This window comes from Vipera berus (assembly GCF_964194415.1).
Source record: "Vipera berus genome assembly, chromosome: 7".
In the NCBI taxonomy this organism is placed as follows: Eukaryota; Metazoa; Chordata; class Lepidosauria; order Squamata; family Viperidae; genus Vipera; species Vipera berus.
Genome location: NC_138209.1, coordinates 9,824,431 through 9,848,056, shown reverse-complemented (window position 1 = coordinate 9,848,056; position 23,626 = coordinate 9,824,431). Strand labels below are relative to the sequence as shown.

General features: G+C 45.7%; 1 protein-coding gene across 1 annotated transcript in view; it reads right to left on the bottom strand.

Annotated features, from left to right (window-relative positions):
- Positions 1 to 222: 222 nt before the first annotated feature.
- The window catches only part of FGF5 (fibroblast growth factor 5), a gene marked incomplete at both ends in the record, with an annotated part of 32,378 nt that continues 8,974 nt past the window's right edge, over positions 223 to 23,626 (bottom strand). The window contains 2 exons of the mRNA XM_081332131.1: positions 223 to 549; positions 17,757 to 17,860. Of these exons, the coding sequence (XP_081188257.1) occupies positions 223 to 549; positions 17,757 to 17,860 (431 nt within the window). The remainder of the gene's footprint in view (positions 550 to 17,756; positions 17,861 to 23,626) is intronic.

Genomic DNA, 23,626 nt, shown 5'->3' with positions numbered 1-23,626 from the left:
CTTTCCTCCTTAGCATAGCCGAAGGACTCCATGTCTTTCTTTCTTTTTTAACTCTCTCCCCCAAAGTGATTCAACTTGCAGGCTAGGCCTCAAATGAGATCCGAATATGGAGATGAAGGTATATCACAGATCACGGTCTGTCTTTCTGCACCATGACGCTGCTTGGAGGCAGTTCCTGAGTAAAGAAGATTGTTTCTTCATTTGAGAATGAACAAGGAATTGCTACCCAAAGCGAAACTTGAGTCTGTACTTGATGGGCTTCTTCTGAGGAACTTTGGGCTTGGCTGGAAGAACCACCTTCTTCTCAGGGACAGCTACCGTAAAAGAAAGCTCTGGAGGTTCGGCTTGTTTGAACCGTGGAAGGAAATGAGTGGAGACGTGCTGGGGTTTTACTCGCGGGCTGCACCCACGCTTGGCTTTCCCTCTCTTGTTCAAAGCCACGTACCACTCTCTTCCGGTTTTCCCCGTCTGGTGGACTGCTGAGGAGTAGGTGTTATAGCTGTTCTCTTGAAACCTCTCCCTGAACTTGCAGTCATCGGTGAATTTGGCCTGGAAAAAAAAAGCAGGAATTGACAAAAAAGAAATTAATTTGCATTAGCGTTAAATCTCATTACAGGTCTGTTGTGTACTGGGTTTGTTGCTTGAGAGAAGAGACGAGGTGAGTGAGTTCAGTCAGGAACATTCTTTATTTGCTTGCAGGAATTGAACTGAGAACAGGGCTGCGAGTGCAGCTATTTATACCCTGGCCTCTAGGTGGCGGCCAATAGGTTTAAAACAACCTATTGCCGCCCTAGAGGCAGCCAATGCCAGCGCTGGAGACAGGTTGTCTGAGGAGCTGGGAGCCGTTAGCCAGCTCCCTGCTTAAGCAACTGTCCAGCATTCAAACCCCACGTGTTACACTCAGCAAAACAAGGCCCAATACATTACAAGGTCCCCCTACTTTCTTTCATCTAATGTTAGTGGCACTTCCAGAGCATCCCCTTCCCAACTTTGGAAGTCAAATAACCAAACCTGATATCTTCTTTTCTTCTGTTTTGCTTTATGAAGCTAAAAACAAAAAAAAGGATTAGGTAGACCTCGTTTTACAACGATTTGTTTAGTGACTGTTCAAAGTTACAATGGCATTGTAAAAAGTGATTTATGACCATTTTTCACACATATGACCATTGCAGCATCCCCGTAGTCATGTGATCAAAATTCAGATGCCTATCAACTGACTCATATTTATGACGGTTGCACTGTCCCAGGATTATGTGTGATCACGTTTTGAAACCTTCTGACAAAGTCAATGGGGAAGCCAGATTCTCTTAATCACCGTGTTGCTAATTTAACAATTACACTTAATGCCTATGGCAAGAAAGATTGTAAAAAGGGGCAAAACTCACTGAACAAATGTCTTGCATAGCAACGGAAAAGTTGGGCTCAATTGTGGTCGTAAGTCGAGGACCACCTGTAGTGAGATGGGTGGTGTATAAATGTGATTAATAAATCAATAAATAAAAGCAATTCCTCATAATTGTCTTAATTTAAAATCCATATATTTTGTACTTCATTATCTCTTGCTTATCTAGACTTGGTTATTTTTACTAAGTTTTTCATTAGGTTCAGAACAGCTTTGGAAGTTGAGAAATATAACTAGCAAGAAAATTAACAAAAAACTTCATCCAGTTGAGCAAAAGATACATATAGATAATCAAATCCTCAGTAAAAATAATTTTAATATGTATGTAAGTACAGTGGATTATATGGGGACGCGGTGGCTCAGTGGGTTAGGACGCTGAGCTTGTCAATCAGAAGGTCAGCAGTTTGGCGGGTCGAATTCCGAGTGCCGCGTAGCAGAGTGAGCGCCTGTTACTCGTCCCAGCTTCTGCCAACCTAGCAGTTCGAAAGCACGTAAAAATGCAAGTAGAAAAATAGGGACCACTACAGTGGGAAGGTAACAGCGTTCCGTGCGCCTTTGGCGTCTAGTCATGCCAGCCACATGACCACGGAGACGTCCTCGGACAAGCGCTGACTCTTCGGCTTTGAAACGGAGATGAGCACCGGCCCCTAGAGTCGGAAACGACTAGCACGCATGTGCGGGGGAACCTTTACCTTTACCTTACAGTGGATTATAGTAATGAGCTAATGAAAGAACTAACTGCTATGATATAATCATTAATCAAAGCATTGATAAGAACAAAAAATACTATTTCTGCAAGCATACTGTTGCTTAGGAGACACGGGACATGCTTGATGATTGGTTTTAAGTATCTTATTATGGATAGATGGATAGATGGCCTACCTATCAATGACATCTTGGCTTGACTACCCTACTGTGCTTTGCATGGGACTATCCTTAAAGATGGTGAGATCGGTGTAGTAAAGAGGTTTACTTCTCTTCATAACACATATATAGTATATCAGACCACAAGTTGCTGATGTATTTCCAAGTCAGGTTGTTCACCAGAGCACCAGAGGGAAGGACAAGAAACAATGGTTGGAAACTGATCAAGGAGAGAAGCAACCTGGAATTAAGGAGAAACTTCCTGACAGTGAGGACAATTAACCAGTGGAACAGCTTGCCTCCAGAAGTCGTGGGTGCTCCATCACTGGAGATTTTTAAGGCTGGACAATCACTTGTCTGGGATGGTGTAGGCTCTCCTGCTTGGGCAGGGGGCTGGACTAGAAGACCTCCAGGCTCTCTTCCAGCTCCTATTCTATTCTATTCTATTCTATTCTATTCTATTCTATTCTATTCTATTCTATTCTATTCTATTCTATTCTATTCTATTCTACTCTACTCTACTCTAGTCTTTTCTAAAAACCACATTCAACAAATTAATCTATATCTTGCATCTAAATCTTTATTGGTAAGTTCCAATTATTTGTTGGCCCTGCGAGGTGGTTCACATAAGAAATAAAACCCAGGAGTACTAGGTCTATCTTCATTGTAAGTTTATACAGTATTGACAGAATCTTGCAAGATTCTTGTATTTCTCTCCTCCTTGCCATTTACTCTATGAAAAAATAGGGAGGGTCATCTTGAAATCTCCCCATGCTCCTTCCTCTCTTGCTATGGACTATCTTACACACTGGTTGTCCAGTCTGTGGCTTTTTCTCCTATCTCCCAAGGTAATTCCTACATACCATTACATCATAAGATCACTTAAATTTACTGTGACTAATTACGAATGGAAAAGCGAGGTTCTAGTGGTCTGGAGGACTGAATGTAACCCCCCACCCCAGTCCAGACCTTAATTTGAATAGGATGACCACCCAGTGACCTTGGACTACCCCCAGAGATGGAAAAGCTGTGAACCTCCAGATGCTGCTTAAGTAAACTCTCATCTGACTGGGAATTATAGTTCAGGAATTGTAGTTCTACATCTGGATGGTCAGTCACAGATACACATTCATTTCCTTGACCTGGTAAAGTGACGTTATGATTCTAAACAATAACACAAGCTGTTTATTTCGGTAATGAATGCCCTCGACTGATCAATTTTTCCACATCAACCTCACTTTCATCTCTACCCGCGTGTCGCTGGAGAGAATAGGAAAGAGCGGTTTTGAGGAAGCGCTTCCAAATTTCTCTTTTCGTATCCTTCCCCATGCTGGTTGGCTAACTGAATTCCTTTTCCAAGAAGATGGAGCTATGTATCTAGGAATAACAGCAAGAAGCTGAAAGACGATCTGCTTGCAGGGCAATGAATTCCTCTTGCTGACTTGATCCACTCTAAATTTCAGAAGACAATTTCACATGATTACCTCCCAAAGGCCCTAAGTTTGTTTTGGAAAGGAAGCATGTCTCTCATCTGTCAACAGGCCTCCTTCAATTTGGGCGAATGGGAAGGGTGACTGAAGTCAAAGGTCTAATCCTTACCATACAGAAGAGGGGGAAATCGTGGCGAGAGAAACTGTCAACAAAACTGGTCCTCTTCTCCCCTTTTCTCATGGAGGATGGTCTCCTGGCAAACTTTTCCTGCCCCTCTTTCTCAGGAACGCTCATATTTTATTTTATTTTTGGACTGTCTAAGCCCTAGAGAACTTGACCATAGCCCACCTAGTCTTCCCAGAAACGTGTATTAACTCACAGCTTCAGCCCTCCAGGATTGTGTTAATTTGCCTGCGAAGTAGTCTTGGGAAGTTAGTCGGAGGCAAATTAACACAAACCTAGAGGGCTGAAGCTGTGAATAACAATAACAATAACAATAACAATAACAATAACAATAACAATAACAATAACAATAACAATAACAATAACAATAACAATAACAATAACAATAACAATAATAAAGTTGGAAGGGACCTTGGAGGTCATCTAGTCCAACCCCCTGCTCAGGAAGGTGACCCTATACCAGAGGTAGGCAACCTTGGCACTTTTCTGACTCATGGACTTCAACTCCCAGAATTCCTGAGCCAGACATGCTAGCTCAGGAATTCTGGGAGTTGAAGTCCACGAGTCATAAAAGAGCCAAGGTTGCCCACCCCTGCCTTATACCATTTCAGACATGTCCAGTCTCTTCTTAAAAACTTCCAGTTGTTGGTGCATTCACCGCTTCTGGAGGCAGGTTGTTCCACTGGTTAATTGTTCTAACTGTCAGGAAGTTTCTCCTTAGTTCTAGGTTGCTTCTCTCTTTGGTTAGTTTCCATCCGTTGCTTCTTGTCCTGCCTTCAGGTGCTTTGGAGAATAGCTTGACTCCCTCTTCTCTGGGGCAGCCCCTGAGATATTGGAATGCTGCTATCATGGCCCCCCTCGCCCTTCTCTTCATTAAACTACACATACCCAATTCCAGCCACCATTCCTTATATGTTTTGTTGCTCTTCTCTGCACTCTTTCTAGAGTCTCAACATTTTTTTTTTACATCGTGGTGACCAAAACTGGATGCAGTATTCCAAGTGTGGCCTTACCAAGGCATTGTAATTAATACAAGTTTAATAGAAGTTTCCGGGAAGACTAGGTGGGCTATGGTCGAGAAAACAAAGAGTGCAGCCATGGCTTCCTCATTTCGGCTACTGGATGGACTGAGATAACCTTTCTCTCAGTGGCACTGGAGGAAAAAATTGAATTGCAGAGTTACGAACTCAGCTGGGCAGTGGAAGTGTATTGTCAGAAGAGAAAATGAAGAATTCCTTGGAAGCCGAAATAGGCCTAGAAGGAGGTGGAATTCTGATCTTTCCATTCTTGCAGACTCACCAGAAACATAAATACCCAAAAGATAAGGGATCTCTAGCAATAAATCAGAAATAGTTTCTAAGCCTCCATTTAAAACTTTGTCTTATGTTTCACCTTATTAAATGTGCCTTTCCTTTCGTTTTTGTGTCATTTCAGCAAATCCTAGCAAGCAGGTGCACTGGGCCATCCTTGGCCCATCTTCAGAAAACTATGCAGGGTTGGATTTGGTTAGCATGGGAGAAAAGACCACCAAGAAATGCTATGATTGTAGAGGAGATAATTGTGGTGGTATGTGGGAATGACCTTGGCAGAGGAGGAGAAAGGCTGCCTAGGGAATGATCAGATAAGGGCAGGGGGAGCCTGCAGCCACAAAAAGGGCATTGAAAGAAAGTAAAAAAAGGAAATTCCTTCACTTATCAGACTGTAAAAAGAGATAGCGGGAGATGGTATTTTCAGAACTGCAAGATCCTATTCATGTAGCTTACAATAAAGTAGAATTAGTTCAGATGCTCATGTTTCCTCTCTGGTCTAGTATTAGTATTAGTACCGCTTCACCAAACCCTAGTAAGCCCACATCTTGAATACTGCAGCCAGTTTTGGTCACCATATCACAAAAAAGATGTTGAGAGTCTGGGAAAAAATCAGAGAAGAGCTACTAAGATGATCAAAAGCCTGGAGACCAAAACATACGAAGAACGGCTGCGGAACTTGGGTTGGGCCAGTCTAAAGAAAAGAACAAATAGGGGAGACATGATAGCAGTATTGCAGTATCTGAGGGGCTGCCACAAGGCAAAGGGGACCAAGTTGTTCACCAGAGCACCAGAGGGAAGGACGAGAAACGATGGTTGGAAACTGGTCAAGGAGAAGAAGCAACCTGGAATTAAGGAGAAACTTCCTGACAGTGAGGACAATCAACCGGTGGAACAGCTTGCCTCCAGAAATCGTGGGCGCTCCATCACTGGAAATTTTTAAGAAGAGACTGGACAATTACCTGTCTGAGATGGTATGGGTCTTCCTGCTTGAGCAGGGGGCTGGACTAGAAGACCTCCAAGGTCCCTTCCAACTCTGTTATTCTATTCTATTCTATTCTATTCTATTCTATTCTATTCTATTCTATTCTATTCTATTCTATTCTATTCTATTCTATTCTATTCTATTCCATTCCATTCCATTCCATTCCATTCCATTCCATTCCATTCTATTCTATTCTATTCTGGAAGGTTTATAGTAAGAGAGTCAACATTACATCCTGGAAGACAGCCAAGAGGAATGCACTTTTTGTCCGTGTGGGATTTTAGGTCACTTCAATCTGTCAGCTGCCAGCAGCATACAACCACCTAATAAGCAATTTAGGATGAAAACTGTGCAATCAATTAAAAAGCAGAAACTAGAAGTCCAGGCAGTCCTCCCACTTACGACCACAACTGAGCCCAATGTTTATGTTGCTGAGCGAGATGGTGGCTAAGTGAGTTTTGCCCCATTTTACAACCTGTCTTGCAACAGATGTTAAATGAATCGCCACTGCTGTTAATACAGTAACACGGTTGCTAACTGAGCCTCGTTCCCCCATAAATCTTGCTTGTCAGAAGGTCTCAAAAGGTGATCACATGATTCTAAACAAGAGTCCGTTGTCAAGCATCCAAATCTGGATCACATGACCATGGGGATGCTGTAAGTGTGAGAAACGGTCATAAGTCACTTTTTTTTTAGCATTGCTGTAACTTCAAACCATCACTAAATGGATTGTTGTAAGCTTGTTGTAATACTACCTGTATCGTTTCCCCACCTCAACAAGAGCAGAAACCCATGCTGTCAATTTTCAGCAGTCACGTTGCTGAAACTCAGCACTGCAATCACAGCAGATCCTGGGATTGTCAAAAATGAAATACAATAGAATAAACTAAAAAGAATTATTCCGAAGCTCAAAATAATTCACCTCTGTTACACAGGAAGAATAAGTCTAGGCTGCAACAAAATGCCACCTCTTTTATTATCTTATGGATGAGGATTGCCCAGATGTTGGAGACCTCTTCTAGACGTAGCTTCCAGAAAAAACACATTGCTGGAATTTCTAATGTAATTCTACTCTGGTGATCCACCGGCTCTGAAATTAATAAAGGCTGCACCCAATCCTGCAAACATCTGCTATGGAGGTCCGGTTTTCCCTCTAATCTTTGTCTCGCCATTTGTACTACTACACAAAGATGCAAGAGCAGTGATGTGGAGTTACCTACAGCTATTATCTACAGCTATTGAAGCAAAACCTGTGTTTTCTGCCAAGATCCCTGTCAAACAGAAGAGCCGTTCTTTTGTCTCCCGGGACATTAATTTTGCTCCGCTGCCTTTGCCATCCCGCAAGGAAAGAAGAGTGCATTAGAAAATGCCTCAGTAAATTTTGCTCTTTTATGTTCGCACCACTTCGGCAGAACTGGTAGCTAATTTTTTGTTGCCCAAGCCCAGAATGAACTTCCGGAAACGGCATCCACACAGAGAACAGGTTGCTCACATATTTGAATCCCACCATTGCATCAGCATCTAAACCAGATCCTTCCTTACCAAAAGTTATGCCAGTTGTGTTTATTATTTCATGGTTAAGTCCACCCGCTTACATGTCACACATGAGACTGTACATAGGAGATCTCCAATCCCACCCAAGTGACACAAGGGGATAATGTTTGTGGTGATGTTTCTATCTCCGGTTCTCCCAAGAGGGCCCTCAAATTAGAAGTGCTGGTAGAGTTTGTTCCTATTCAGAAGACTGCAACATATTTTTATAATCCAGTCCTACACTCACGATCTTCAAGCTTTTCACATCCCAACTTCCAAAATTCTATAAGAACAACAGCAACAACACACACACTCACACACAAATGCTGGGACTTTACGGAACTCATGAACAGGATCAGGTTGAAGAAAATCAAACTGCTGCAATCCTTTGGTAAGAGATGGGAAAGGTCAGATGTTGCTCAGCTGCAAATCCCACCCACATTTTTAGAGATAAGGCATTCTGGGAAATGTAGTTCAATCACATCTGGAGGAGTACAGAGTCCCTGCTCCATTCAGGAACTTTGCTCCTTATCAGGTGTTTCTACACAAACTCACTTGTAGTCTCTTCTACCATCTCAAGTCTTTGATATAGAAGCATATATAATTTTATATACTGCTTATAATGTCCTTATTTCTTTGTCCTTCAAGCTCTTTCTTCACTTCTCCAAGGGGAAGTCATCCATTGTGACCTTCTTCCTCCACCTCCATTTATCCCACACCTGTTTCATTTTTGTACTGAACACACAGCTGCTTAAAATTCATTCCTAATGTGAGACACATTCCTTCTTGATTTTCTCCAATCAACCCTTCCTTTTCCTCCATTAACATATCTCAACTCCAGACCCATCTATTTTTATGTATATATAATTTATTGTACCATATTTAGTGGGATGTGGTGGCCTAGCAGTTAAAACATTGGGCTTGTTAGATACTGAGTTCGTTGCTTCAATGACGAGAGGAGGCGAGTGAGTTCAGCAAAGATCATTGTTTATTTGCTTGCAGGAACTGAACTGAGAAACAGGGCTGCAAATGCAGCAATTTATACCCTGGCCTCTAGGCGGCGGCCAATAGGTTTAAAGCAACCTATTGCCACCCTAGAGGCAGCCAATGGCGGCGCTGAAGATGGGTTATCTGAGGAGCTGGGAGCCATTAGCCAGCTTCCCTGCTTGAGCAACCTTCCAGCAATTAACCCACGTGATAATCCCTTGGCAAGACAAAGCCCAATACATTACAGGGCTTGCCAACCGAAAGGTTGCCAGTTCAAGACCCAAACATCACACGATGGGGTGAGCTCCCATTCTTGTCCCTGTCAAACTCGAAGCACGCACATGAGACTGCCACCATTACTTCTTCTCAGCTTGCCAATGCACTAGCGGGGAGGAGAGGGGGAAATGGAATGCAGGCTCCAGACAACAAGAGGTCAGCCCGTGTGAACCAAGGACGTTTCAGCAGGTGTTTGCAAACCCACAAAGACACTTCCTCATAACAATAATTTGGGATTCGATTGGACCATGTGACCTGCAGTAATAGGGGGAGGGAGAATTCTATAACTTAATTATAGTGGTTTGCGTGGGAATTAACCAGGGCTGATTTTGCTTCATTTGTGCCAAGATGATGTACTCCATAAACGTTTGCATTAAGAGATCAGATCGTCTCGATAGTGCTTGCTCGGTTGGGTTTGTCAGTTGGAAACGTGACAGCCCCAGCTCCTGCCGACTTAGCAGTTCGAAAGCATGCAAATGCAAGCAGGTAAATAGGTACCACATCAGTGGGAAAGTAACATAATGCTGTGTACCTTGGTGTATAATCATGCCAGCCACATGATCACAGAAGTGTCTTATGACAATGCTGGCTCCCTGGGTTAGCAAATGGAGATAAACACCGGATAGGGAAAAACTTTTACTTTTATTTTTACATTTTTACCGTACTACTTTCTTCTTCATTGCCATCTCCCTCCCGGGATGTTTTTCTACAAGGGTGGGATCTAAACCAGTGGCGTAGCGTGGGGGGTGCAGGGGGGGCCGGCCGCACCGGGCGCAACATCTGGGGGGGCGCGACCGGCGGGCTAGGGCAAGGCTGCTCGCGAGCGAGGGGTATCTGTGCCTGCGCCAACACAGAAACGCTTCTCTCTCCGGGTGGGGGAAGGCTCGGCGGCTCCCTGGGTCTATATACGCCTCTGTATGCGCACGCCGCCGCGCGCTCCCGCAAACGAGAAAGAAAGAACGGCAGCGGCGGCGTCTGCGAGCCTCGCCAGCGGCGGCGTTCCTCGGTGTGGGCGTGCCTGCGTCTTTGGGTGTGAGGCTTTCGGAGAGGCTGCCTTTGGCTCCTGGTACTTGCAGCCGGTGTAAAGGAACAAGTCTGTGAAAGCGGGCGAGAATTTCAGGGGGGTGGGGGGGGACGGGAGATCGCGGGAGGCTCGATTCTTCTTACGCCAGGGGGGTGCCAGGCGTGCGGTGCGGTGCGAGAGCGAGGGGGCGGCGGGCACAAATTACTTGCCTTGCCCCGGGTGCTGACAACCCACGCTACGCCACTGATCTAAACCAGGGGTACCCAGGCCTTGAGCCCTTCAGAACTGGGCCACAGAAGTGGCAGGCGAGTGCATACACATCTCCAATTGCCCAAGCAGCCGGCGGATGACACCCAGGGGGAGGGCCTTCTCTGTTGGGGCGCCTGCCCTCTGGAGCCAGCTGCCCGTGGAGCTTAGGACTGCCCCCGACCTTCGATCATTCCGCCGAGACCTGAAGACCTGGGTCTTTGAGCTTTCCGGCTCAGGCTGAGTTTTAATTGGGGTTTTAACTGGGGTTTTACATGTTGCAGGGACTTAGTCTAATCTTTTTAAATGGGTCTTAATTTTTGTATCGATGTTTTTATATACCCTGTAAACCGCCCTGAGTCCTTCGGGAAAGGGCGGTATATAAATTCAATAAAATTCAAAATTAAATTCAAAAGCGCAGGCAAGGGTGCTTGCCCGCCCCTTGTGCAGAAACATCCCTTCTTCCCCCTACCCCACCTCGTCCCGCCCAGCCTGCAAAGCTGGAAAAGGTTGGAGAAGTCTGATCTAAACTATGCAGCTCTTCCCTCTTTCCTTCCTGAACTGATTCTCTTTAGTTAGGAAAAAGGATTGGAGGGACGTGGTAGGAAAAAAAACAACGGGAAAGTCACAAAAGAAATACATCATCCAGAGATTGTACGGAACCCATAGATAAGGCGGATGCGCAAGGAACGTTGAATACAAAGTCACCTTTCATGGTACATGAATCAAGGAAATTGGCCTGCATCAAAGATTGCATTCGGAGTTTGGTTTCTTTTTTTAGAAGGCGAAGGAAAGGGAGGAGGAGAAAGAGCAGACCGGTCTGCAATCAAAGCTTTAATTGATTTTGTAATGACTAGGTATGGTAAGCATACTTTCCCCCCAGCCTCTTAATTTGTATGACAGATGTACATTCTATAAAGTCACATGTTTAGGCCAGTCCAGCTGACCTGTCACTCTATACTCTTTCCTGCCTCAAGAAAGTTGCTTTCCTGTTTATTCTTTTGAGCCTGCGTGCGTGTTTATCTGTCACGTGGTTAACCTTCTGCCGATTGAAAGATGAAACCGGAAACAATTCCTTGTTCCTGGAGTAATCTGGGCCTGGGAAAGAATGGAGATTAATGGTAGCCGTTGGATCTGGTTTAGCTGCATTGCCTTAAATGTCTTTCCTTCTTCCTAAGAGCTTCCGTAGCAAAAGAGAAAAAAAATCACAAAGATTATTTTTTTATTTTATTTTATTTTTATTACATTTATATCCCGCCCTTCTCCGAAGACTCAGGGCGGCTTACAAGATTAGCAGTAGCCTTCATTCTATGTATATGCCTGCTTGTTAGGGTTTTCACACACACCCCAAGCGGCATTATTACAAAGTCAGCTTAATTGCCCCCAACAATCTGGGTCCTCATTTTACCTACCTCGGAAGGATGGAAGGCTGAGTCAACCTTGAGCCTGGTGGGACTCGAACCTGCACTAATTGCAGGCAGCTGGTGTTACTTAAGGAGGCATTAGCCCACTGCTCCACCAAGGCTCTTTTAGACATGGGGAGCAAAGAAATCCCTCTTTTCAGTTTATCCATTCTAAACAACACCCATTTAAAACAAGGGGATCCTTTTTCCCCTTTGTCAAAAATGGTTTGCTGCTACTGCAAGTAATATTGATTTTATAACCTTGGCATATATTAGAACCTTGAAAATTGATTTGAACAGGAAGAGGAAGAGCCTTGGTGGAGCAGTGGGCTGATGCCTCCTTAAGTAACACCAGCTGCCTGCAATTAGTGCAGGTTCGAGTCCCACCAGGCTCAAGGTTGACTCGGCCTTCCATCCTTCCGAGGTAGGTAAAATGAGGACCCAGATTGTTGGGGGCAATAAGCTGACTTTGTAAAAATGCCGCTTGGGGTGTGTGTGAAAGCCCTAACAAGCAGGCATATACATAGAATGAAGGCTACTGCTAAGCTTGTAAGCCGCCCTGAGTCTTCGGAGAAGGGCGGGATATAAATGTAATAAAAATAAAAATAAAATAAATAAAAATAGCCCAATCCTATACATCCTATGTAAGGGTATAATATACTATATAAGGGTATATATAGCATATATAAAATCCTACATGTATATCCTATATAAGGGGGCGCGATGACTCAGCGGTTAAAGCTAGAAAGCTAACAGCCCAGTTTCCTTGCTCCAGTTCCTGCCCACCTAGCAGTTCGAAAGCATGCAAATGGGAGTAGATTAATAGGTACCACTTCGGTGGGAAAGTTACAGCGGTCTATGTGCCTTTGGTGTATATCAGGGGTAGGCCACCTTGGCTCTTTTATGACTCGTGGACTTCAACTCCCAGAATTCCTGAGCCAGCCATGCTGAGGGGAAAGGGAGAGTTTCTAAGCTGAGCCATGCTGGCTCAGGAATTCTGGGAGTTGAAGTCCACGAGTCATAAAAGAGCCAAGGTGGCCTACCCCTGGTGTATATCCATGCTGGCCACATGACCATGGAAATTGTCTTCGGACAATGCTGGCTCCCTTGGCCAAGAAACAGAAATAAGCACCACACCCTAGAATCAGGCACAACTGACAAGGAAACCTTTACCTGTTACCTACACATCATCGTTCCTCAACCTTGGGTGCTTGAACCTATATGGCCTGGGAAGATAGCTGGCTGAGGAAGTCCACGTAGCTTCAAGCGCCCAAGGTCGAGAATCGTTGCTGCTCATTTTTTAAAATGGAAGATTCTTCTAACACAGCTCAGCTTCTGGAGACTTCACGAACACATCTGTGGGACTTTTTATTTTTTATTTTATTTTAGAAAAACAACACAAGCGGGGGCTTCCTTTTTCTTAGGATGGATTTTCAACTCTCCAGTCCAGCCCGAAGCCCTCCCACCAAACTCAGAGGCAACTTTGCTTGGTTTTGCTGAGATGAGCCAAGCCTGGTTAGGTCCTACCATTTGCATGTTTACTAAGAAGTAAAGTCCATTGAAAGCAACGGGGTTTCTCTCCTGTCACGTTGCAGGAGCTTTCCATCGGAAACATACAGATTGCATGTGTGTGCATGTGTGTGTGCGTGCGTGTGCGTGTGTGTGTGAGAGAGAGAGAGATATGAAGCCATCTGTGTCAGGAGCTCAGAATTGGCAGAACCCTTCTTGCTTCCGAATCCAGCTTCCTTCAGACAAACTGCTTTATAATTTAATTAAACCACCCCTTCGGTGGATGCCTGAAATGTAGCCACGGAAAGGAGCCTATAGAATTTCCGCCCTCCTTCCAAAAACCACAGAACTGAATGTTATTTTGCACTTGGCTAGCAATCTTCTAATCCTTGATAACAAAGACTTCCTATGAGTGACAGGCACAGCTCCGATGAGGCGCTCCTCAAACTCATTAGTCCATCCATCTTGCCAAAGCAAGAACGAAGAGCAGATGCTGTTTTTACATTATCAGCATTATTTAGCCCAGTAATCTTTAGACGTTTGGCTCCGGTTTCAGCTAATTTCTTGCACTGATTTGAAGGAAGACTCGCAGGTCACATCCTTTCCAGAATAACCCCTCTTCATTTGGCTCCATCTGTAACATCGTGTCTGGCTCGAAAACAAGGAGGGGGTTAATTTAATTTTAGCTGTCACTAAACGGCAAGACATGGCTTTAACATGAAATATTAAAGTAATTTCAAGTTATCTGGGAGGAGCAACCAAGCTTTCTGCATTTGGGGGCCTTCCGTACCACTGGCTGGTGAAGAATTATCACAAGCTTACAAAGAATTCATTTGTGTCGATAAAGGCAGATCCTATTCAGGTAGTCCCATCTTATACAAAGCCCCATCTTACACCAAGCTTTACCTTCAAAGGTACTAGGACTATTTTTTAAAAAATGCTGAGTCATTTAGCAAAAAAAAGGGGGGGCAAAGTTTGGGGACAAAATACTCAGTGGAGAGGTCTATGAGAGAATTCTTTCAACTAAAAGGAACTTATCCAATCTCTTCAAGAGCAAAAAGGGCATTCTTTTTGGGGTGCTGGGTGCCTTCACACTAACTTGTTCCAAAAGGCATCCATCCGGCTAAATGGAGAAGGCAAGGCAGTTGAAAAGCACTTAGCAGTTAGTAATAGACTTATATATATCACTCCACAGTGTTTTATGGTGCTCTTTGAGCGATTTCCAGAGTCAGCATATTGCCCCCAACAAACTGGGTCCTCATTTTACCAAACTTGGAAGGATGGAAGGCTGAGTCAACCTTGAGCCCTGTCAGGATTGAACTCCAGGCTGTGGACAGAGTCAGCCTCCAATACTGCATTCTAACCACTGCATACTACAACTCTTGAAAAGCAAAGGTGTTGAGGTCATAGCTTGCTTACCTGACAATGATAACTTGGTCATAAATGAATTGGGGAAAGCTCTCCGACCTAAGGAAAGATATGGATGCTACCTGACCCAACGGGGACTTTTGCAAAGATCAACAACCTCTTGATTGACAAACAATCTCTTCAGACAAACAGATCTAAAAGAAAAGTTGCAGGAAACTGGGTATGTCTTGTTGGAGGAAAAGAAGGAGTGACATGATAGCAAGTGTGCCAATATCTAAGGGGCTGCCCCAAAGAAGAAGGGGTCAACCTGTTCTCCAAAGCACTTGAAGGGAGAAGATAAAATGAAAGCTCATTTGAGAAAGACAGATCCAACACAGAACTAAGGAGAAATTTCCTGAGAGTGAGAAGAATTAATCAGTGGAACAACTTGCCTCCAGAAGTTGCGGGTTCTCCAACACTGGAGATTTTTAAGAAGAGATTGGACATCCACTTGTCTGAAATTGTATAGGATCTCCTGCTTGTGCAGGGGGTTGGACTAGATGACCTCAAAGATCCTTTCCAACTCTGTTATTCTGATAATAATTCTGATAAAGGATCTCCGTGGTGGTGGAGTACAGTGAAATCTCTCAATGTGAGATTCTTATATCTCAAAAGTCAGGAGACATTTTAACGTGTTTAGTTTAGTTTTTCCCTCTGCTCAATTCTGTCAGATTTTCAAGACCCCCTGCACAAGACCCTGTGGTTTTCTTGGCAAGATTTTTCAGAAGTGGTTTACCTTGCCTCCTTCATAAGGCTGAGAGAAAGTGACTGGCCCATTAGGTCACCCAGCTGGCTTTGTGCCCAAGGTCAGACTAGAACTCGCAGTTGCCCAGTTGCTAGTCTGATGTCTTAACCACTACACCAAGCTGGTTCTTGGTCCTATGTAACTAGACAGCAAATTCTGGTACAGTATCCAAATGAATGTTCTAACAGGAACATCAATTCCACAGTGGAACCAGTTACCAATTAAGGAAATTATTCCAGTATCTGAGGGGCTGCCACAAGACAGAAGGAGCCAGGTTGTTCACCAAAGCACCAGAGGGAAGGACGAGAAACAAGCAACCTGGAATTAAGGAGAAAGTTCCTGACAGTGAGAACAATCAACCAGTGGAACAGCTGGCCTCCAGAAATCGTGGGCGCTCCATCACTGGAGATTTTTAAGAAGAGACTGGACGATCACCTGTGTGAGATGGTGTAGGTTCTCCTGCTTGAGCAGGGGGCTGGACTAGAAGACCTCCAGGGTCCCTTCCAGCTGTGTTCTAGTCAAGGAAGGCAGAACTACCCAAACCTTCAAGGTTTCAATTAAAGTCCTTTCCAAAACCAAGCCACAAAGCAAAACAGCACCCTGCATCTCTTTGTCACGGCACAACAGCCCCTTTGTGTGACTCAGAAGCAGCGGCTTTGATGCACGTACAAAAGTCTGCACTGCTTTTAGCAAAGCTGAGGAACTGATCAAGGCACAAGGCAGGGCTGCACTGGGGTGGACTACAGACAATCAGCAAATCCTGGTTACCAAGGCAGGCAGAAGGCTTCCCCTCCCCGCCTCTCTCTGAGATGCTTTGATTCATACAACGGGTGGAGGGCTGGATTCTAATGCTATGATGATACTTTTTTTATAGAAACCGTTAGCCCTTTGAGGTAGTCTGGATGAGCCACACAACGATAAATCGAATTGCAAGAATAAGTAAAGATAAAAGTCCCCTGTCCAGTTGTGTCCGAATTCTAGGGCATGGAGCTCATCTCCGTTTCTTGGCCGAGGGAACCAGCAATGCCTGAAGACATTTTTTGTGTCTTTTACAATTGTAATATTGATTGCAAGAATAGACTGTAATAAATCTAGATGGAAGGTTGTAAGGTTAGATTAATAGAATCTTGCAACACTGAAAGTATTTCCTTCCTTCCTTCCTTCCTTCCTTCCTTCCTTCCTTCCTTCCTTCCTTCCTTCCTTCCTTCCTTCCTTCCTTCCTTCTTTTCTCCCTCCCTATTCCTCCTACTCCTCTTCCTCTCCTCTCCTCTCGTTTTACTCATGGCAAGTGCCTGGACTAGTCCCTACAGTTTTTCAGAGGTGGGTTGCCATTGCCTCCTTCATAGGACTGAAAGAGAATGAAGCTCACCCTGTTGGCTTCATGCCTAAACCAGGACTAGATCTCACCGTCTGTTCTGTTCCAGCCTACAACTGGCCCTGTTTGAATGTCAGGGACAACCCTTTTTTATAGTTAACAGGCTGGAAAAAACCCAACCAAATTTATTGACAAAGAAATCAAAAGTTCAAACAAGAGTTAAACGAAAAGTTCAAACAAGAGTTAAACAAAAAGTTCAGACAAGAGTTAAGCAGGAATTAACAGACCAGGACTCTAGCAGAAGCTCTTCAAATGGTTGCCTTCAGCAACCAGCACCTCCCACACCTTCCCCCCTTATCAGCAATCTCAAGGCGTGGCTTCTCACTGCCTTCTCCCGAGTTGCCTCATTGCCTTCCTCTGCTCTGTTCTGCTAGATTGCCTCCTGCTCCTAGCATCCCTGAACAGAGCCAGCTGTGAATCTTCTTCTTCCAATACCTCGTGCTCACACAGCTGAGTCTGATGAGGAACAAGACGGGAGGGGCCAGGCTGAGAGTCCTGCAGTGCATCAGAACCTCCCTCTGACACCAAAGGCCCTCCAAACCCCTCCTCCTCCTCCTCTTCAGAATCATCAGACCCAGCTGCCAGAACCACAGGCTGACACTGAATCACAACACCGTCTCTCAGTTTCTAATCTGGCACCTTACTTTTTCTCCTCTCCTTTTACTCTCTTGAAAACCAAGGAACGTCGATTCCGAGTAGTTGACACACCCTGCTCTCCTTCTGTGAACTGAGAACATGCCGGCCAGTTGACCAGTGTAGAATTCTTCCGCCTGTCTCCCAAGGTCACCCCCACCTACCTTTACAGAAGTACAACCCTAACCCTTCCTTACTTCTGAAATTTTGGGGAAATGATGAGATTGGAGTAGTCCTTGAATCTCTAGTTAGTTGCTATATCTAGCCTACAGGTCAAATTATCTAGGCCTGGAATGGCTATTTCAGGTCGAAGGAAGATACCATATTATTCCTGTCGAGTTTGCATAATCAAACTTCAGAGCAGATGATGCTGTAGCAGTGTATATTTCCCACTGAAACATTTCAACATACATATTGGAAATGCACGTTTCGAAGATGGTACTTACACTTGCATGCAGTTTTCCTTTTTTCGACATGGCTAAAAATTTGTTGCTGAAAACTCCGCGTATTCCCACTATCCCCTGAGACACAGCGAATATTTCCAAAATACCTACAAAGGACAGAAATCCCCAAAATAAAATTCATTTTTCATAGCACCGTGAACAAACAAACAAAAAGGAGAAAGAAAACTTAAATGCCTTGTCATTTTGCACTATCTGAGAAGGGGGGGGAAAAATCAGAAAAAGTCCCTGTCATTTTAGGCTTATAACCTGTGATTTCATGGTTGATTGCTTCTGGTTTGCTGCTTGGTTTATCTGAATATGCATTTATTTATAGATGTCCTGAGGTTTTAAAGGACAAAACTGATGCAAGATGAAGGCCCGGCGGGGGGAGGGGGGAAGGAGGGAGGGAGAATTTTAACCAACAGCTTCTATTAGTAGTAACTAATTGCCCTCCGTGTCAAAAGCATCAATGGAGATGTCATGGAAGAAAAAGAAAGGACTCTGGCATCTAAAAGTCTATGGAGATTCGCAGCCATCCAGGTCACGGTTGTCCCAAAGGTGCTTTTCCACGAGGCAACTGGACTTCTTCCTTTGAAGACGTCTCGCTTCTCCTCCCAGAAGCTTCTTCAGCTCTGACTGGATGGTGGGGAATGGAAGGATTTATACTCCTTGCAGACAGCTGGTCATTTGCATTCTTTTAGAGGGTCACTGAGGCCACTTGGAGTTTTACCTGTGTCCTCAGGGTCATCTGAGTGGTGCAAATGGGTGTGGGGCCTTCTTGGCTGCAGGATGTTTTCTCCCCTATGTCCCTTCACTGTTGAAGACAGGTGCAACACAGACAACACAGACTCATCCCCAACAGCCTGCACCTGTCTTCAACTGGGAGGAAGGGAGGAAAGGAAGGAAGGAAGGAAGGAAGGAAGGAAGGAAGGAAGGAAGGAAGGAAGGAAGGAAGGAAGGAAGGAAGGAAGGAAGATGAGAAGAGAGAGGGAAGGAGGGAGGAAGGAAAGAAAGGAGAGGGAGAAGGAAGAAGGAAGGAAGATGAGAAAGGGAGGAAAGAAAGAAGAGGAAGGAAGGAAGGAAGGAAGGAAGGAAGGAAGGAAGGAAGGAAGATGAGAAGAGAGAGGGAAGGAGGGAGGAAGGAAAGAAAGGAGAGGGAGAAGGAAGAAGGAAGGAAGATGAGAAAGGGAGGAAAGAAAGAAGAGGAAGGAAGGAAGGAAGGAAGGAAGGAAGGAAGATGAGAAGAGAAAGGGAAGGAGGGAGGAAGGAAAGAAAGGAGAGGGAGAAGGAAGGAAAATGAGAAAGGGAGGAAAGAAAGAAGAGAAGGAAGGAAGATGAGAAAGAGGGAGGATAGAAAGAAGAGAAGGAAGGAAGGATGGATGGAAGGAAGGAAGATGAGAAGAGAGAGGGAAGGAGGGAGGGAGGAAAGAAAGGAGAGGGAGAAGGAAGAAGGAAGGAAGATGAGAAAGGGAGGAAAGAAAGAAGAGGAAGGAAGGAAGGAAGGAAGGAAGATGAGAAAGAGGGAGGAAAGAAAGAAGAGAAGGAAGGAAGGAAGGAAGGAAGGAAGGAAGGAAGGAAGGAAGGAAGGAAGGAAGGAAGGAAGGAAGATGAGAAGAGAGAGGGAAGGAGGGAGGAAGGAAAGAAAGGAGAAGCAGAAGGAAGGAAGATGAGAAAGGGAGGAAAGAAAGAAGAGAAGGAAGGAAGGAAGGAAGGAAGGAAGGAAGGAAGGAAGGAAGGAAGGAAGGAAGGAAGGAAGGAAGATGAGAAAGAGGGAGGAAAGAAAGAAGAGAAGGAAGGAAGGAAGGAAGATGAGAAGAGAGAGGGAAGGAGGGAGGGAGGAAAGAAAGGAGAGGGAGAAGGAAGGAAGATGAGAAAGGGAGGAAAGAAAGAAGAGAAGGAAGGAAGGAAGGAAGGAAGATGAGAAAGAGGGAAGATAGAAAGAAGAGAAGAAAGGATGGATGGATGGAAGGAAGGAAGATGAGAAGAGAGAGGGAAGGAGGGAGGGAGGGAGGAAAGAAAGGAGAGAGGTTTGGCCAGGGTTTCTCAACACTGGCATCTTTAAGATGTCTGGACTTGAACTCCCAGAATTCCCCAGGCATCAGGACTCTCCAGGCAGTCAAAGTCCACACATCTTAAAGCAGTGAAGGTGGAGAAATATTGGGTTAGTCTCTCTCTCTCTCTCTCTCTCTCTCTCTCTCTCTCTCTCTCTCTCTCTCTCTCTCTCTCCCCTAGACAGCTCTTCCTCCACTTCTGTTTCCCTTCTGCCTCCCACTCCTCCTTTTGAGGATTTGCATCTCAAAAGGATGCCTCTTGTAGCTCTGCTTCAGAGGGCTATTGAAAAGCAAAAGACAAATAGAAGCAGATTTTTATTTTACTTTATTATTTTGCCCTGAAGGTCAACAAAGGTGATCCTGGAACTGCAAAAGGATCTGGCTTTAGAGCGAGCAAAACGAAAACAAAACGTTGCGAGTGAAGCAAGACATTGCAGTGTCAAAGGCTTCCTCTGCAGGGTTAGGAAATCTAAGGATCTTCCTTCCCTGCCTTTCTACTCAGAAAACTACACCAGCGTAAAATAAGCCGTCCCCACTGCAAATCCTTAACCTGCCTCTATTGCATCTGTTCCAAGTTCCCGCCAAAGGATGCCAGAGTACCAGACATTGGAAGCAAAGTAATCCATTGCCCTCCTCCCCATCTATCTCCCCCGCCCCGGTTCAGCATCTCAAGATTGTGTCCTAAGAAAAAGGTGAGATTCCCTTTGTTGCATTGGCTGCCCCTCCCTTAAAACCCATCCTGTCATAAGGTGAATACATTGTAGGAGAAGGAGAAGTGAGAAAACGGACCTAGACTGAAATTGTTGGCACCAGTTTTTGCAGTACGTGTGTGTGTGTGTGTGTGTGTGTGTTTGTGTGTGTACCTGTGTGTCCTTGTACACACACGTGTGTGTTCCTTTAAGTCATTGTTGACTTCTGACCACGGCATGGACTAGTCCTTACAGCTTTCTTGGCAAGATTTTGGAAGTGGTTTGCCATTACCTCCTTCTTAAGGTGGAGAGAGAGAGTGGCTGGCCCAAAATCACCCACTTGGCTTTGTGCTTAAGGTAGAATTAGAACTCACAGTCTCCTGACCAGCCCAGTGCCTTAGCCACTACACCAAACTGGATATTTTTACAGAATAGTGTTTTATATTTCCTTATCTCTTCCTATCCTTTCCATAAATAGTCACCAATTGCAAGCCTGCAAATTCCTCTGGTTAAGTTCTCATCCGCACCTATTATTATCATTTTCTAGGACTGTCAGCATTATACCTCAACTAATTTTCTTACATTTTATGGACTGCTATACCCAGCTGTTGATGGTGCAAATATAGGTAGTCCTCGACTTACAACCGTTCATTTAGTGACCATTCTAAGTCAGAACAGCCCTGAAAAAAATGACTAATGCCCATTTTTCACACTTACGACCGTTGCAGCATCCCCGTGGCCACAGAATCAAAATTCAGACACTTGGCAACCGACTCGTATTTATGACGGTTGCAGGGTCCCAGGGTCGTGTGATCCCCTTTGATGTCCTTCTGACAAGCAAAGTCTTAACCACCAGGCTACTGGCTGAACAACAGCAGTGAATCACTTAACTGTAGCAAAAATGGTTGTACAGTGGGGCAAAATTCAAAATAATAATAATAATAGCAGCAATAATAATAATAATAATAATAAAGTTGGAAGGGACCTTGGAGGTCATCTAGTGGAGCTGGGAGGACCTTGGAGGCCCTGGTGGAGCTGGGAGGAGCCGCGGCTTGGAGGGCTCCGAATGGTGGATCCTCGGGGCCGATAGAGCCGCGGCCTAGAGTGGCCTCCGATTTTCCTGTTTGCTTAGTAATGGAGGTTGACTCGGCCTCAGAATAGAACAGTGGAGTGATCGACTGTGAGCGGAATGGGGAGCGTTTTGCTGGCTCGTGGCCCCTGTGTGGTCTGTGGAGGTCTGTTTGAAGTCACTCTTGTCTGCGCTCGACCGGGGAGGCCTGCGGCTGGCGTGGGACTGCCTGACTTCTGGTGCTGTGTGTGGCTGGCTGGGAGACGGGCTTTTTGCCTCCGGCTTTTAGCCCCCTGCATCGGGGTCCATCAATCTGCTATCCTGCGTCTCCTGCTCTCCCCGCTTTCCGTTTCCCGCCTTGAGATGAACTCTGCTCTCCAACTTAACTATGGTTACCCTCAGGTTAATCCTGATAACTGCTACTCTTCTTTTTCTCTCTCTATGGTCCCCACTGAAGCAAGAAGGTCTTGGACGAGCCTCTGTGAGAGGGCGGCTCGTATATGTTATCATCGATACCAACCAATTACCATCTGCTGCCTCCCTAGAGGTGAGAGATCTAGGGAGGTATGCCTTCTTGAGTTGGCAATTGTCCATCCCATCGTAGATCTGGGCCCTTCGTGAGAGGGAGGTGCCTGTTCTATCCTGGAGTCATCTGACGGGTACCCAGCTCAGTGGCAGGGAGCTGGTGAATTGGACACTTTTGACTTTCAGCTTTCCAACTTTTGACTGATGGACTGCCTGACTGGACTCCCCTGGACTAATGGTTTTATCTTACTCCAGCACAGCCTTATTGGCGCTCAGGGGTGCCCCCCTCTCCTGGGTGCGACCCGCCTGCTTTTCCATCGTGCCTCTTGATGACAGACCCAATTATTGGGACCCCGAGAGATGGCTGGGCAGGGACAGGAGCCTCTCTCCCAAATTTAATAAGAGGCCCCTGGTGTGTTTTTTAGCTAAATGTTTTGAGGGGTTAGGGAGGGGGGTGGGTTTATCGGCTCGGTTGGAAACTAGGGGGGTTCCACCAACCGTTTCTCAGTCCAGGTCAGGGACTGATTGCGCCGTGGTAGGGGCTGGGCTGGGGGCTTACGGGGCCCTGGGGCGGGGTGTGGGATTATCTATTCCCACGGTGGTTGGGAATGGCCGCAGGTGTAGGAACAGAGGGCCACATCAATACCCGGGGGTGCGTCCCCGCTGTCTTCAAGCGGTGATGTGCTCCGACCCTCTGATTTCAGCACGTGGTACCGGGAGCGAGGATGAGCAGCCACCTGAGCTCAGGCTCGTGTATTTTAATGCCAGGTCTGTAATGAATAAAGCACCTCTCATTCGCGATCTGATTGAGGAGGAGCATGCGGACCTGGCTTGCATTACGGAGACCTGGTTGGGCCCAGAGGGTGGGGTCCCCCTGGTTGATCTTAGCCCATCAGGTTTCCGGGTGCTGCACCAGCCTAGGGCTCAGGGTAGGGGCGGTGGAGTGGCAGTTGTTGTGAGGGAGACCTTATGTCCGCGGGAGGCCACCATAGTCCAGATAGCCGGGTGTGAGTCCCTCCTCCTGAGATGTGGTCCCAGAGCTCAGTTGGGCTTGCTGTTGGTGTATATTTCACCTAGACACGTGGCAGCAGCCCTGCCTGAGCTTCTCGATATCCTCTCAGGGTTGGTGGTTGAGTTCCCCAAACTTATAGTTTTGGGTGACTTCAACCTTCCATCCCTGGGGGGATCATCTGAGTTAGCTCGGGAGTTCATGGCTTCCATGACGGCCATGGACCTGAAGCAGGTTATTCTGGGCCCAACTCACGGGGGGGGGTCACACGCTCGATCTGGTTTTTCTATCTGGACGGTGGTTAGATGATCTTGGGGGGGGTTCCCCAATTAATTCACCCCTGTCATGGACCGATCATCATCTCCTGCGGATGGTCTTCCATTTTGCCACTCCCTGTCGTGGGGTTGCTGAGCCAACAAGATGGTTCCGCCCTAGGCGCCTTATGGACCCTGAGCGGTTCCAAACAGCGCTTGGGCCCCCACCTGCCTCCTTTGCTCACAGCTCGGTCGATGCCCTGGTGGAAGCCTGGG